General features: G+C 36.2%; 1 protein-coding gene across 1 annotated transcript in view; it reads left to right on the forward strand.

Annotated features, from left to right (window-relative positions):
• LOC143229652 (uncharacterized) overlaps positions 1 to 16,523 on the forward strand; it is a 39,688-nt gene that overhangs the window by 11,474 nt on the left and 11,691 nt on the right. Inside the window, exons 2-3 of the mRNA XM_076462263.1 lie at positions 2,507 to 2,647; positions 14,229 to 14,352. Of these exons, the coding sequence (XP_076318378.1) occupies positions 2,507 to 2,647; positions 14,229 to 14,352 (265 nt within the window). The remainder of the gene's footprint in view (positions 1 to 2,506; positions 2,648 to 14,228; positions 14,353 to 16,523) is intronic.

A 16,523-nucleotide genomic window follows, 5' to 3' on the forward strand; every position in this document is an offset into this window, starting at 1 on the left:
ACACTGACTTCAATTATATAGAGTTTGCAACATTTTTTTTGTAGTGAAATATACAATAATTCAGTTAACTACATTTTTTATAGTTCTTCCAATAATCATGGTGTCTTGGGGCTACAAAATGCTAATCATGAAAGGGTTAATGTGGTGTAAACCTGTTTCATGTATTAATATTTTATATTGTTAAGTCTAAAGGATGGCAATAAATGACTGTCTTTTATAACTTATTTTCCTTTAAATCACTCTGGATCAACGTACCCATGTCACAACTTTTTATATAGAGGTTCATTCAAAATGTAATTAAACAACTTTATTATCAGTGTATATTAATAAACAAGCACTCTAAAGTATAGTTTATAATAAATTTTTTTTATTACCTGTGTGTATTTCTGTGTGTATATATATAACAAAATTTTAAATCTGTCTTTTGTAAGAATAATAAGTGATTATTGTTTGCAGAATTTTATGAGCACAGGTAAGTATACACACACATTCAAGCTTTGAAGCCATATGACTTCATGTTTTATCTTCTAAACACTTATTACAGTTTTTAGTTTACTTAATGTTTGGTAACTTTTGTGAGTACTTGTAATATACTCTTCAAAAAAAGAAACGCTAAAGGCAAAATTTGAGACAAATTGTTAACAAGTTTATTCCGGGTAGTTCTGTATGACATGTGTGAAACGTTGCACATTCACTGCTGAACATCCAAAGTCTGCAAAGGCGAAGTCCACGCTCACTAGTTGAAGTTTAACATCACTCAACGTCAATAACAAGTATGCCCCCCGTGAGCATCAATAACTGCTTGGCATCTCCTGCCCATGGAAGCGATGAGATGACGAATCACATCCTGTGAAATGGCTGTCCACTCAGCCTGCAAAGCTGCTGCAAGCTGAGGTATAGTCTGCAGTTGAGGTTGTCGCTGTCACAGATGTTGGTCCAACTCATCACAAAGATGTTTGATGGGGGTTAAATCTGGTGATCTGGAGGGCCAGGGAAGACCGTTGATGTTGTGGTGTCTCAAGAAGACAGTGGTGAGTCAGGCTGTGTGAGGACAGGCGTTGTCATGTTGAAAAACGTCGTTGACGTTCACCATGATGGGTTGCACATGGGGCCTAAGAATCTCGTCGACGTATCGTTGAGTCGTAAGATTCCCTCGAATATGCAAAAGGTCTGTTCTGGCATTGTAGGCGATGGCAGCCCACATCATGATGCTGCCACCACCAAATCTGTCAACTTCCTGCACACAGTTTGCTGCAAAACGTTCACCTCGGCGACGGTAAACACGGGTCCTTCCATCCTGCCTACGAAGCATAAAACATGATTCATCGCTGAACCAAACATGCCTCCATCGTCGATGAGGCCATACCCGATGTTCTTGAGTCCACTGCAGCCGTGCTTGATGATGTTGCTGGGTAAAAATGACTCCTCTGACTGGACGTTGAGGTCGGATTCCTGCATCTCGTAGACGGTTGCGTACGGTCTGATCAGAAATCCTACGCAGCCCTGGTATGGATGAGGCAGTAGACGTCGCAGTGGTGGTGCTATCCCGAAGGTGACGTAACCAGATGTAGCGATCTTGTGCGGGCGTGGTCACACGAGGTCTGCCAAATCGTGGATGGTCACGAGTTCATCCAGGTTGTTGGTGACGATTCCATAGCCTTGTGATGGTGCTTGGGTGGACATTCACAGCTCTGGCAACATTTGATCGAGATTCTCCTGCTTCCAAGCGACCAATGGCATTGTTGCGTTGTGCTTCAGTCAGTCTTGGCGTAACTGTATTGTATGTCGGTGGCTTAACACTGAGCTATGGAAACCGAGAACCTGTCATTTTATAGGGATTTTGCACATGTTGTACTTGCAGAACATGCAGATCTCTCAAACAAATTTATTGGACACGAATGCGTTTTGGCGAAAAATCCGATGTTTTCCTCCGTTTTCAAAGTGCACAACTTTTATTGTCATTTTGGTCTGACAATCAGTGCCTTAACACATGTAACATCACATACTCTGAGCTTGTAATGTTATTACATATATATCTCTTCAAAATAAAACAAATATCCCTTTTGCATTTCTTTTTTTGAAGAGTATATATTACTTTGGTTGTATGCATTTTAACATACACTATTTATTACTACCAGTGCAATTGTGTGTTAAATTTGAGAAACTGCAAATGTAACCTTGATTCTACTTTGTTTGATTAATCGTGGTATAAATAACATATTAGGAATTGCTTAGTTTTTTATTTATTTACTTTTTAGTACCTATTTTAAAGTTTTATTTTAATAACATTTAATAGTTCTTTTTAATATTTTATCAGTTTTATATTTCATTGCTTTAAATCTACCTAATAATATTTATTGTAGTGGGTAGAATTTTGTTGGTGATAAATTGTAACAGTGATAAAATACATAAATTAAAAACATCTTTTCACATGAAACTACTCGTGAATATTTCTTGTTTTACAGTTTCAAATTGTATGTCAACATTGTTTATTTTTTCATTTCAGGATAGTGAAAATGCCATAAAAGATTCAAACAAGAAAGGTGATCATGGAGGAGAAAACATGATTAGTACTAATGCTGTGGATGAACCAACCATAAAGAAAGTCAAACTGACTAAAGACAACACAGTGGTTGAAACTACTAAGGTATGTATAGTTATTTTTGAAATATCATTTAGTAAGTTTCATATATAAGGATGTTAAAAAGCTGTGTATTAATACCAAAAGTACTTCTATAAAATAATTAAAAATGATTTACATATTTTTAAATTCTAACTTTTTAACCAGTGCTTGAGGGAGTGGGGGTGTCAGAGGGCATTTACTCTTAAAATTTTCCCTTTTGTTAAAATGCCAAGCTTCACGCCTAATGTGATTCTTCATTGAGATGCTGTGTGAGTGTTCTTGTATGAATTCAGCAAGCTTGTGTCTAGTTTCTCTTATATAAATTTAGGTGCAGTTGTCACAATTAATTAGAGCTAGATGATTAACTGATATAATTAATTACCTGTGAGCATTGATTATATTAGGATCACAGTCAACTAATTAATTATTACTGTTTTTGATAATTCTAAATATTCCAACCAAAATATTTCCATTATGATCTCTCTCTGATAAGTGTGATTAATTTAAGGTTTGATTAGTCTTAACTCTCAAAACTAATAAACTAATTGATATTTGTATTTCTCCTTCTTATTACTGTTTTCAGTTATTCCAACTATTAAAGTTTCATCACATAAATGATTAGCAAGCTCTACTAACTACCCGTTTGTGTGGATTTCTGGATGTGGTTATGTGACCTCTCAGAGAAGGTTCTGTTTTTTCAGTTTACCACCTTTAGGATTTAAACATTCACTCACTTGTTTACTGTGTACAGTGATTAATGAAGGAGGAAGGAGAGGATTCTGGTGACTGAATGATCCAGCCGTGACACACCGTTTTAGTCTGGAATTCTTGTAGACAATTGGCCTTGGGATTAGTCCCCCCCAGGGTCTGTCAGCTGTCCATTTGTGCTGGGATCAACTAAGTACCAGTGTTGGACATTCTCAGTGGGTTTTGTGAACATTGCCTGATGATGGTTTTCAGGTATAGTGCTCATGAAACCCTGTCATTGCTGCAATGTCCTTGTTTGACATTGTAATGTGTCCCCTTGTATGGCTCTATGGTGGGTGGGGCCAGTGGGCACCGAAATATTTTCTTTATTATGGATCCCCTAGCTCAAAATAAAAATAAAATAATAAAACAAACATACCAAAAGTGAATGACCAGGTCTTGAAGATTCTGAACAGCAATCTTTAACTTCAATACTTATACCTCATTTTCTGATATTAAATTCTTTATCAGACAAATCTTGAGGGAAAATTCTCCCTTTTAAGAGCTTGCTGGCTGTCTTTAGTTATTCAAAAAAACTGAGAACATCTTGGTGGTCACATCTACTTCAAAACAGAGTAAACTCCTCTTGCATTCAAAGGCTTTTGGAGATATACCTATCAAGGTTATTCCCCATGGTAATTTGAATTAGTCCTGAGGAGTTACTATTGAGAGAGATTTAAAGAACATCTCTGATTCAGAGATCATTTCAGGTTTCTTCACCCAAGGTGTTTCTGAAGTGACACATATTTTCACTTGCAAAGATGGAATTATGATGCTGACAAGTATCCCAATTTTGACATTTACATCACCACATCCACCTGCCACCATCAAAGCTGGCTATCTAAATTGCAAGGTATGGCCATATGTTCTGAACCCTCGCAGATGTTTCCAATGTCAACTGTTTGGTCATTCAAAGACATCCTTTCATGGTTCCTCGATGTGTGCTTGTAGCAGTGGCGAGGACCATGATGTCTGCAAATGCAAAATGGACTCTCATTGTGTTAATTGTAGTGGCTGTCACCCCTCTTGCTCTTGTTCTTGCCCTAGATGGGTGCAGGAAAAAGGTGTACAGCATTTGAAAATGCCCTCCAATGGCACAGTGGTATGTCTGTGAACTTACACACTAAAAATTGGGTTTCGATACTCGTGGTGGGCAGATCACAGGTAGCTCATTGTGTAGCTTTGTGCTTAATTCTAAACAAACAAACGTTTAAAAATGGTTTACAATATATCTTACCCCAAGGCTCAGAAGTTACTCAAGATGTACAATGATTATTTGTTCATGCCCTCACTCACTGGAATCTTCGTCTTCTTACAGAGAACTGCCCGTTTGACCTAGAGCAAGATCCATGGAGATCAGTAGACCTTCTAATAAAAAGAAATAATGTGGTCAGAAACAGAAGGGCTCTCCACCCAGTTCTCCTTCACATAAGTAAAAATGGTCACTTTAATATGGTTGAACTGTCGAGGTTTGCATTCTAATTTGGATGACATCAAAGCACTGGTTGATTCTTACAATCCTGGGTATCTTTTTTTTACAGGAAACATTTCTGAAACCTGCTAATACAGTCACCTTTCAGCAGTTTTCTTCATACAAAAGTGACAAATTGTGTGATAGAAGAGTGCGTAGAGGGGTGGCACTTTGCTGCTTTTCACCCTTGGAGGCTATAGCCATATGTGTTTCTTTGAATCGTATCATCACTGTTTGTTTTCTCAACCTGCCTCCTGGAGATACCTTGATGCTCTCTCTGAACAGTTGGCATCTCCCTTTTTAATCCTGGGGGACTTCAATGAGCATAATCTCCTGGAGTGGTGCTGGTGTTGATGGGAGGGGTTATTCTGTAGAGCTTATGCTCTCAGATCATAACCTTTCTCTTTTCAGTACTGGTTTTTATACTTACTTTCATGCACTTAGTCAATTTTTTATTACTCTTGATCTCTCTGCCTGCTTTCCTTCACTATTCTCTCATTTCTCATGGGGGTTGACAATTTACCCAATTTTCATATCATTTTGAGGGAAACTGGCCATGGTCGATGCTACCTGATATGCCTCTCTAGGTGGAAGCAAGACTAGGCTATTTGGTTGTCTTTCACTGCTCTCTTGGAACTTGATCCTGCTAGCATCTGTAAGCTATTGTTACACGACTGTGTGGCAGCAATAACTGACTGTATTGTCGAAGCAGCTGCTCAGTGTATTCCCAAAAAATTTTGATACGTTTTCCATGGTATTTTGCCCATGGTGGAAACTTGCCTGCCACATGACACAGAAGGCTCAAAAATGGCCCTGTGATACCTTTTTTAGGTATCTCATATTTTCAAACCGCATCACTTTCCAGCAAGCCCACTCACATCTTACTCTCCCTGGCCAAGAGGTAGCTGATATCCGGATCATCGCCGATACTCAAGGTGAAAGTTTTTGCTGGGTATCTAGCACTTCTGCTTGTTTTTCCACCTTCTTGGCCATCAAGACTCGGGCAGAGCATTCACCTCTTTCCTTTAAAACTGACTGTCTCTTTGACTATAATCATCCCTTTACCTTGGTGGAACTGAAAATGCCCTTCATCAGTCTGGCAGTACATCTGTTGGACCTGATGATGTACACTATGACATGCTGCACTATCTCTCTTCTGCTTCTCTTGATATTCTTCTAATTGTTTTTAACTGGATCTGGCAGGAGAATATTTTTCTTAATGTCTGGTACCAGGCTATTATCTTACCTTTCTCTAAGCCTGTGAAAAATCCCAAGATTCCTTGAAACTACCATCCAATTGCTTTAATGAGCTGTTTCTGTAAGACCTTAGAGAGGATGGTTAATGCTCGTCTTGTTTGGTTCCTTGAATCAAACAACCTCCTCTCGCCCACCCAGTGTGGGTTCCGATGACAGCACTCCACCACGGACACCTAATTTGACTTGAAACATCAATCAGAGAAGCCTTTCTCAGATGACAATATCTTGTATCAATATTCTTTGACATTGAAAAGGCTTATGACACAACATGGAGGTATGGCATTTTATGAGACTTCCATGTATATGGGTTATGTGGCCATTTACCCATGTTTATTAAAAATATTTTAATGGACAGGAGATTCCAAGTTCGTGTGAGTTTGATACTTTCCCATTCTTTTCTACAGAAACTTGGGGGTCCCTCAGGGATGTGTTTTGAGTGTCACACTTTTCAGTATTAAGATAAATGCCATCACTGATAAACTCCTTCTCATTGTTGCAAACAGACTCTATGTCGACAACTTTCACATCTTGTGTCAGTCGTCGAACATGAAGTATAATGAGCGACAGCGACAGACTGCCCTCAATCATTTACTGAAGTGGACCACAGCAAATGGTTTTAACTTCTCTCTAAAACCGTTTTGATGCACTTTTGCCCTCAACAGTGTTCACCCTGATCCTGAACTCCATTATGTTATTTATGGTCCCTGAGACAAAGTTCTTGGGGCTTATCTTTGACCGTAAGCTGACCTTTACACCACACTTAAAGCAGCTATGGGTCAAATGCACAAGAGCACTGAACATCCTCCGTGTCCTCTCTACCACCAGTTGGGGAGTGGATCGATGTTCTATGTTAATGATATATCGTGCTCTTATTCAATCAAAACTCAACTATGGATCAGTGGTCTATGGCTCTGCCAGACCTTCAGCCTTAAAGATGCTGGATCCCATTCATCATCAAGGACTTTGACTCTGCACTGGGGCTTTCCGCACCTCCCCAGTTCAAAGCTTATATGTAGAATCTCATGAACCTTCTCTGCACCTTCGTTGTTTGCAACTGTCTTTACTATATTCTTCGAAACTTCTTCCTTACCAAAGCATCCCACATGGAAATGTGTTTTCCTTCCTCAGTGGGCCATACTTTTTCAGAACAGATAATCTGCCATTGCTCCTTTTGGCCTTTGCATCCAGGTGCAATTATATGAATTGGGTCTGTCCTCGGATAACATTGCAGAATCCACTGGTCAGCCCATCCCACCATGGCTTATCACAGTCCCCAAATGTGACCTTTCTTTTAGTCATCTGAGAAAGTCAGATACTCCTAATTGGAAGTACCTTCTTTTATTTACTGAACATCTTTCCATTCCAATTTATACTGATGGTTCCAAATCAGATAACTCTGTGGGCTCTGCCATGGTTTGTTGCAGTTCTGTGGATGCGCGCAGAATCCCTTCTACAGCTTCTGTGTTCACTGCTGAACTGTACGCCATATCTCTTGCCTTAAATCATATTGAAGCTAAGCAGTACTCAAACTGCACTATTTATACTGACTTGCTTAGTTCTCTACTGGCCCTGGAATCGCTTCACATTGGCTCACACCCTGTTCTTGCTGATATTCAAAACTGACTGGCCCATTTCCCATTAACATCTACTTCGATCTAGTTTTTCTGGATACCAGACCACGTTGATATTCACGGGAACGAGCTTACAGACACAGCAGCTAAATCTATCTGCTCTGGCACTATCACCACTGTGCCTATTCCATACATGGATTATGGTCCTGTATTCAAAGCTCGGCTCTGTGCCAGCTGGCAGTCCACTTGGAGTGAGCAACACGACAACAAGCTTTTCCAAATAAAACCTTGTATTGGGCTTTGGCTGTCTAGCTTCCATAAGGTTTGGAAGGAGGAAGTTGTTCTAACTCGACTATGCATTGGTCACAGTTTTTTAACTCATCGTTTTCTTTTATCTGGAACTGTTACACCAGTGTGTAGTTTGTGTCACGCTGAAATCACTGTGAGCCACATTTTACTTTCTTGCCATCATTACGACTCTCAACGACGGCACTATTTTAAACATGTTCTGTCCCAAGGTTTGTCCGTAACATTGGGACAGTGTTATTGGTGACAGTGACACTGCCCATCTTGATAAAGCTTTTAGTTTTTAATGGTCATTAATCTTTTTGATCTCATTTAAGTGTTTGATATTTGTTCATTACACCTATTTACTTGTGGTTCCCTTTAAAGTCTCAATCTTTCTAGTTCAATTTGAAATTGGAAAATTGCGCAAAACATTAAATAACTCGGCACCAGGACTGGAAAGGCCAACTTCTGGTGACTAACGGTGCTGTTTGAACTACCCGTCAGTTGTCCTGGCGAGTTATTACAATTTTGCTGCATTTCTTTTAACACTACAGGCTGCCCTCAATTGTTTACTGAAGTGGACTACAGCAAGCAGTTTTAACTTCTCTCTGTTAAAAACCGTTTGCATGCACTTTTGCTATCAATGGGGTATCCACCCTGATCCTGAACTCCGTATCAGTGAAGTTGTGCTGCATTTGGCCCCTGAGACAAAGTTCTTGAGGCTTATCTTTGACCATAAGCTATCCTTTATACCTCATATCAAGCAGCTATGGGTCAAATGTTCAAGAGCACTGAACATCCTCCATGTCTTCTCTTCCACCACTTGAGGAGGGGATTGATGTTCTATGCTAAAGATATATCGTGTTCTTATTTGATCGAAAGTAGACTATGGATCACTGGTCTGTGGCTCTGCCAGGACTTCAGCCTTGAAGATCTGGACTCCATTATTCAGGGACTTCAACTCTGCACCAGGGCTTTCCACACTTTCCCAGTTCAGAGCTTATACACAGAGTCTCGTGAACCTTTTCTGCACATCTGCCGTTTGTAACTTCTTTACTCTATGCTTCAAAACTTCGTTCTTACCAAAGCATCACACCTGGGGTTGTGTTTCCTCTCTCAGTAGGCCATGCTTTTTCAGAGCAGATGATCTGCCATTACTTTTTATGGCCTTTGTATCCAGGCACAGTTGGATGAATTGGGTCTCCCCTTGGATACCATTGCTGTATTCAATGGTCAGCCCATCCCATCATGGCTTATTATAGCCCCCAGTTGTGACCTTTTTTTGAGTAATCTGAGAAAAACAGATACTCCTGATTGGAAATACTGTCTGTTCTTTGCTGAACATCTTTTGAACCATCCCTCCATTCCTTTTTATATGGATGACTTGAAATCAGGTGACTGTGTGGGCTCTGGCATGGTTTGTTGTGGTTCAGTGTTTGCGTGCAGAATACCTTCTCCTGTTTCTGTGTTCACTGCTGAACTGTACACCATTTCTCTTGCCTTGGATCACATAGAAGCTAAGTGGTACTCAAATTGAACTATGTATACTGACTCACTTAGTTCTCTACTGACCCTGGAATCGCTTCACGTTAATTCTCACCCTGGTCTCTCCAGTATTCAAAACTGACTGGCATATTTCTCTTTAACATCTGCTTCTATCCAGGTTTTATGGATACTAGGCCACATTGTTATTCATTGGAATGGGCTCACCAACACCGCAAATAAATCTGTCTGCTGTGCTCTTTCCATACATGGAGTATGGTCCTATATTCAAGGCTTGGCTCCGTGCCGGTTGGCAGTCAACTTGGAGTGAGCAACATGAAAACAAGCTTTTCCAAATAAAACTCTCTATTGGACTTTGACCATCTTGCTTCTCTAAGGATCGGAAAGAGAAAGTTGTCCTAACTAAACTATGCATTGGTCACACTTTTTTAACTCATCATTTTCTTTTATCTAGGACTGATTCACCAATGTGTTGTCTGTGTAACACTCAGGCCACAATAAGCCATATTTTACTGTCTTGCCATCATTACGACTATCAACAACAGCACCATTTTAAACATGTTTTATCCCACAGTTTATTGTCCCCCATTGGTATAGCAGTAAGTCTACAGATTTACAATGCTAAAATCAGAGGTTCAATTCCCCTCGATGGCCTCAGCAGATAGCTCAGTGTGGCTTTGCAATAAGAAAACACACCCAAGGTTTATCTGTAACATTAGACAGTGTTATTGGTGATGGTGACACTGTCCACCTGAGAAATGTTTTTAGCTTTTTCAAAGGCCATTACTCTTTTTAATGCTATTTAACTTTTTTAATTTATACATTAGATCTTTTTTAATGTGATTCCTTTTTAAGAATCAAAGTATATCTAGTTTGATTTGAAAATAGAAAATGGCTGTAACATCAAATAACTCAACCAAGATTGGAAAGGCCAACTTCAGGTGACTAATGCTTACCTGTTAGTCATTCTGGCAAGTTATGATAATTTCAATTATGCTACAGAAAGCCCTTTGCAACTTGTATTACTGTAGTTTTTCTCTTATAGCTGTAGACTAGATGTAAAAATTGGATTTAATGCTCTTTATGATTTTAGTTCAAAAATTAAACTTTATTTTGTTTTACCATAATTTCCTTTTACAAATTTTAATGATTTTAGTATAATTTTAACTTTTTGCCAGATGTTTGACACAGATAGCCTAGTTGCTTTGGGTCATAAAACGTCAAACCAACCAACCAGTTACCCTTGATGTTGGACAGTGTTATTAGTAATAGTGATACTGTCCACCTCAGTTGTGTTTTTAAATTTTTAAAGGAAATGGACTTTTTGTTTTAACATTATTCTTTTTTACCTATTTTAATAATTTTACTTTTACTTTTTTTTTGCTGGTTGTTTGGCTCAGATAGCCTGGTTGCTTTGTACCAATGAATGATGAACACCAATCAACCTCCACTAATTGTCCATTTCTACAAAACATATAATTATCTAAACATTCATATGAACAGGCAGAATGGCCATTAACAGTATAGTGTCCTTGACAGATGTGATATGATCAGTCTCACAGCAAGTGTTACTATCTGCTCTTCTGACAATTGTGTGTACCAGATTCATTATTGCATAAGGTTTGTATATTGTTTAAAAGTTGACTACTCATAACAACTGTTTATTCTTTATCATTTTGCTTAATTATTTTAATTTTTTTTCTCTTTACATTTTTTAAACATTTTAACTTCATGTTGTAATTTTAAAATTCCAAAATCTTTTAGACTTATGTGCTTAATTTGTTTTTGACCTTTCTCTTTCATGTAAAAAAAATATATTTATAGTATTTGATCCTTGTAGCAAGCACAGCATGGATAGGCCATTGTATAGCTTTGCACAAAATAATAGTTTAGATCAGAAATGTTAAATAAGATTTAATCTGCCATAAATTACTGCCAGTGAAACATTTCAATCAGTATTAGCTTCCAAAAGTGTACCTGATTTGCATACAGTTTGATATTACTTAATAAACTTAAGTAGTTTGATTGATTTAGTAAGTTTAAACACTTTTATATTGTAACATCTTAATTGATTTTAATAATGCTTTCTTGTGTGAGGTCGAAGTATTTAATACCTCACACCAGACTGGGCCTTGACAAATATTTGCAGGTCTAAGAGCCAGATGTCCCTAACCTAACTTCACTACTGTTTGTACCAGGAGATGGGGACTACACTATTGCCTTGATTATCTATGATCCTTGGTTATCTTTATTTTTCTTTTCTCCAGATTTTCTCAAAATAATTTTGTTGTCACAATACTAGACAATAATTTACATGTTTTGGAGAAATTGTCACTAAGAAATTAATTTTGTTTTCTAAAGTTCACATGTTGCATGCATTGAAATTGTAAGTCAGCTGGTTCAGTCCTTGACTTCTCTCTTTCATTTTCAGCTGTAAAGACAGGAATACAAAATATTTATAGCTTTGTTAACCTTATTTGATTAGCTATTAAAATACAGTGTAAAAAACACACTAAATACATATTAAGAGTTCATTAGTTCACTGTTCTATGCTGCATGGTGAACACCTTTTAATCAGAAATGCACGTTTGGGTTGTGTTGGAGTATTGCCTAGTTATGCAACATTCTCTTTCCTAGAGATAATTGGCATTTTTAGTCTATTTTAACAAAGACTTTTGTTTTAATAATTTCTAAGCATGGACTTGTATTAATAATTTATTTTTTTTTCATGCTTTCATAAGGGTGCAAATGCACTTCCATGTCTGTAGCAGAAAAGTGCTGATACTTAGAAGCTACCTAAATGTATGTTAGGAATTAAATTCATGTAAAACAGAAATGTGTGATCTGGAGGAAGTATTAAAGGAAAAAAGTGAAATTTAATGTGAAACTCACAGAATTTGGAGAAATCAAGTTTGACTGACTGACACTTGGCTTGTACGATTGTGACGACTTTTATAATTTTTCATGATAATGTGATCAAACAACAACAAACAAGGAACTTTAAATATATTTAAAGATATTATTTAGATTAAACAGTGGGATAACTAGTATGATATACTCGTGTCTTCAGTTATCTTCTGTTTCTGTTGTTTGTGATTTTTTTGCTTTTTTCCAGACCAGTGTGAATGAACAAGGCACCAGTGGATGTTCATATACTTTCATAGTCGTGAGTGCATACTAATGGTAACATGATATGAACAACCACTTGATAGTATTGCCTGAACTATAAATGCCTTTGGTCCCATATAACTCTAAATATTTGCACTGATTAGTTGAATTGAAAGAAGGAAAACAAAATTCATAAGGTGTTGTGCAATGACAGTGCTTCGTCTTTGAATTTAAAACAGTTATGGACTAAATAACTAATACTAATTCTATAAATTTGTACAAATTGGCACTTTTTTGTCCACTGCCTGTATGTCAGCATCTCTGTAAGACGTGGGTGGCATTCTGCCAGACCACCTGAAGCGTCTTTGTAGTATGTTTATATATCTGACTATTGTATAATCCAGACTGTATATATTCCATGGACTATCAGGCAAAAAATCCAGTGCTAGAGAGTGTTATGTCCATTTCCCTGACTTCTCTTTGCTGGATTTTCAAAAGAACTTTCTGGCTGAAGGACAAATGTAGATCTGCATCCACATTTTCTTCAGGTCTCTGTGCTTTCCTCATGCAGCCTGCAATTGTACAGTAGAGTCAAAGGAAGCACAAACTAACAAACCATGCCCTCCTTTTGCAGCTTTTGCTCCTGTTTAGTTGAGTCAATGTGTGCACACATACCACTCCACACACTATGGCATGAATGCTGTGCTTTCATACAGTATCTGATGTTGGTCCACTTGTGTGATGGTAGAGTTGAGGGGAGCACAAGGTATGTTCTAAATGTGCCCCAACCACACTGCACATTTTGGCTTTCCAACCTCTTGTCAGATTGGACAGTCATGCTTTTAATTCTATTCATTCTTGCAATGAATGCATAAGGCTCAGTTACCTCTCCCTCCACCACTACAATGAGGGATTCTGGTTTAACTGTTTGCAAAGTTGTGGTATTGTCTCAAAAGCTAACATTTTTCCTTACTTGAAGAAATTCTGATGGATATTCATCTCTTGCACGTTCCTACCCCACTTCTGGTGCTCATTTTTTGCTTGTCAAAGAATAGTATTCACATGTGCAAATGTGTAGAGGGAGTTAGTGCACAAGGAAGCGTGCCATCCTTCTGTTGGTGGAAGGCTTTTGCTGCATAATAATGTCAGTATGTAGCATGCAAGTTCACGAGAAATTGTAAAAGATTAGGTAGAAGTTGCGTAAAGGCTAGTGGCATGCATTTCTCTAAGGCAGATGTATGGGGAAGATACTTTATCTGTACATAGAGGTATCTATCAAAAATATATTTTCAGCTAAGGAAAGTGTTACTTCCTTCAGTATGGTTTGTCCATTTTATTAACTTTGAGGCTAACCATCTAGTTATTGGTTATGTAGTGTAATGCATTTGCCAATTTATAATCCATAAAAATACTTGTTTACTGTGGTTTTTAAATAATTGTTAAAAATACAAATTATTTTAACAAATACTATTTTAGAAAAGTAAAGATAAATAATTAAAAAATAAAAACTGGTAGTGAATACATTTTGAAATGAAATTTATTTTGATGTGATGAATTTTCAATAGTTCCATATTTACATATTTGTCATGTGTATTGATATGAGTTTTAGTTGTATAAATGCTTGAATTTTTATAACATGGTGCATCTAAAACAATTTTAGATGGCCAAAGATTACCTTGGACAAGAAAATCTTGAAGAAACAAAAGCAGGAACTAGAGCTGTGAGAGACAGTAGCAAAGTGGCCATGAAGAGACTTAGTACTATGGCCAAGACTGCTAAAGAAGGTATGCTAGAGTTCCAGAAGTAGTGTAGTTACCCTAGTCATATTATTTAGTTCAGACTTGTTTCTATTTAAAATAAGTATTTAATCCTCAGATCTTTTTCATTACTGGCTCTCTCAATGATTATAAACAGTTCATTAGTTGCTGCTTGAACACAGATTATATTTGCATGTTGTATAATACCAGAAACACGTTTGTTTCTAACATTCAAATGCTCTTAGCATGCCTACAGACATCAAACCATCAATCTGGTGTAACAGCTTCCACACATTGAGCATACTGTTATTGGTAGATCACAATAAAGCAAGAGAGCATCATAATTTAATTTTTAAAAACATTTTAGTTCTACTTGAGGCTTGAAAATGCAGATATCTTTAATTTATGTATAATTCTTTTTAATTAAATTGTTCAGTTATTTCTTGGTTTTTCAGTCCATATAAACTGATTTTATCTTGTACTGAATTACACACAAATTAAACAACTTGTATTTCTAAACTCTCAAAAATAATACAGGATTATATTGTTTTAGAGATGAGATGTTATGATCAACCTTTTTTAAGGTCATCTACCAATATTAGTGTTTTAAGCATCCGGTAGTGTTCAAAATAGCATTCAAATGTTAGAAACAGTGAAGTTGCTTGCATTAAAATCTGCAATCATTGGTGACTAAATAGTGAAACAAATAGTAATAAAAGAGAACTGAAGATTGAAATAAAACACAAACATATCTAACTAAAGCAAATGTCTTCTGTGATTGAGCTATACTAGAACTTTTAATTTATATGTGTTTAGTGTACTACACTGAAATGCAGCATGTTATTTACAGCTAAGTGAAAAAAATAAGGTCAAAATGAGCTTGTAACTCTATGCTACTATGTTGTTTTGTAAATAATTTGTAAGTGATATATGCTTTACAAATACTTAAAATGCTGATCTGGTTCAGTTTCTTCAAACTAATGTTAACTTAACCCTTTTCATAGTAGTGAATGTTCTGGTAATTTCAAGTACATACTTGCAAGTCAATTTTGAAATTTAATTTAAAAATTCTGATTTTATTTCATCGTAGCTAGTTTATTTCACAAGAATTCAAATTATTGAATTTTTCATTTTGTTTATAAGTGTTTGAACTGTAACTATACTTAAAATTTATATTTAATTCTCTCAGTCAGATTTCAGAGTTTTTAGTTAATATTTATTTCTACATTTTCAATTTTCCAACTGTGAAGTTATTGATTCAATTAATATTTACTACGTTCTTTAGAAATTCCAGAAAAATTTGACTGGTTCTCCATTTTGAAAAGGGGTAAATTCTAAAAGCTAATATTCATAAGAAATAAGATATGTTAACCTTTAACACTATGTGATCTAAGTTCCAATAGTAGTTGGTGTAAATTCATTACACTTTTGAAAGTGGCAAGATAGAAGTGATTTGGGGTAAAGTTTTAGTACAAAATATTGAAATACTTCCCAATTACTTTGAGGTATGAAATTCTTTTGTGATTCCTAATAATGTGTTTAACAGTTTATACATTGATTTTATATCTACTTCCATGTTACAAGAACTTTCTTGTAGAATAAAATGTCCCATAAAGATATTTATATTTAGCGAGTAAAGTGCATTATGATCTACAACAGCAGTTTATTTGAAACATAGAAGTCCTTTTATATCAAGTACATTTTAAAGATTATTTATTGAAAACCAACTGTAATTGTCAGGTTAATTTGGCATAAAAATATTGTTGATGAAATGTTAGCCTGCTATGCCTGACAGGTAACAGCAACAGCATATTAAAAAATAATGTCATTCATTTTGTACTTGTAAATCTTTATTAGCCATACCATATATGTATGATATACAGCTGGAGGTTTAATGCTTTAATTGTCAAAAAAAGATATGGTAAGTAATATGTTGATGAAATCAAAAAAATAAACTGATTGGATGTATGAAATGGAACTTTATGATTTAATATTAATAAAATAAAATACAAGTTTAAGATTGTAAAAATATTTTTTTCAAACTGTTTCATAAAATATTTAACATTTCACAAGTGACAAATTTTAAGTATACTAAATAAATTTATTTATAATTCTTGCATGAAGGAAGTAGGCTATATATAAAATGTGTTGCAAGCTTTTTCTATTTTTCATTAAGTATTTTTACTTTTAAAACAGAA

The sequence above is a fragment of the Tachypleus tridentatus genome, chromosome 10, assembly GCF_004210375.1.
Source record: "Tachypleus tridentatus isolate NWPU-2018 chromosome 10, ASM421037v1, whole genome shotgun sequence".
Lineage (NCBI taxonomy): Eukaryota > Metazoa > Arthropoda > Merostomata > Xiphosura > Limulidae > Tachypleus > Tachypleus tridentatus.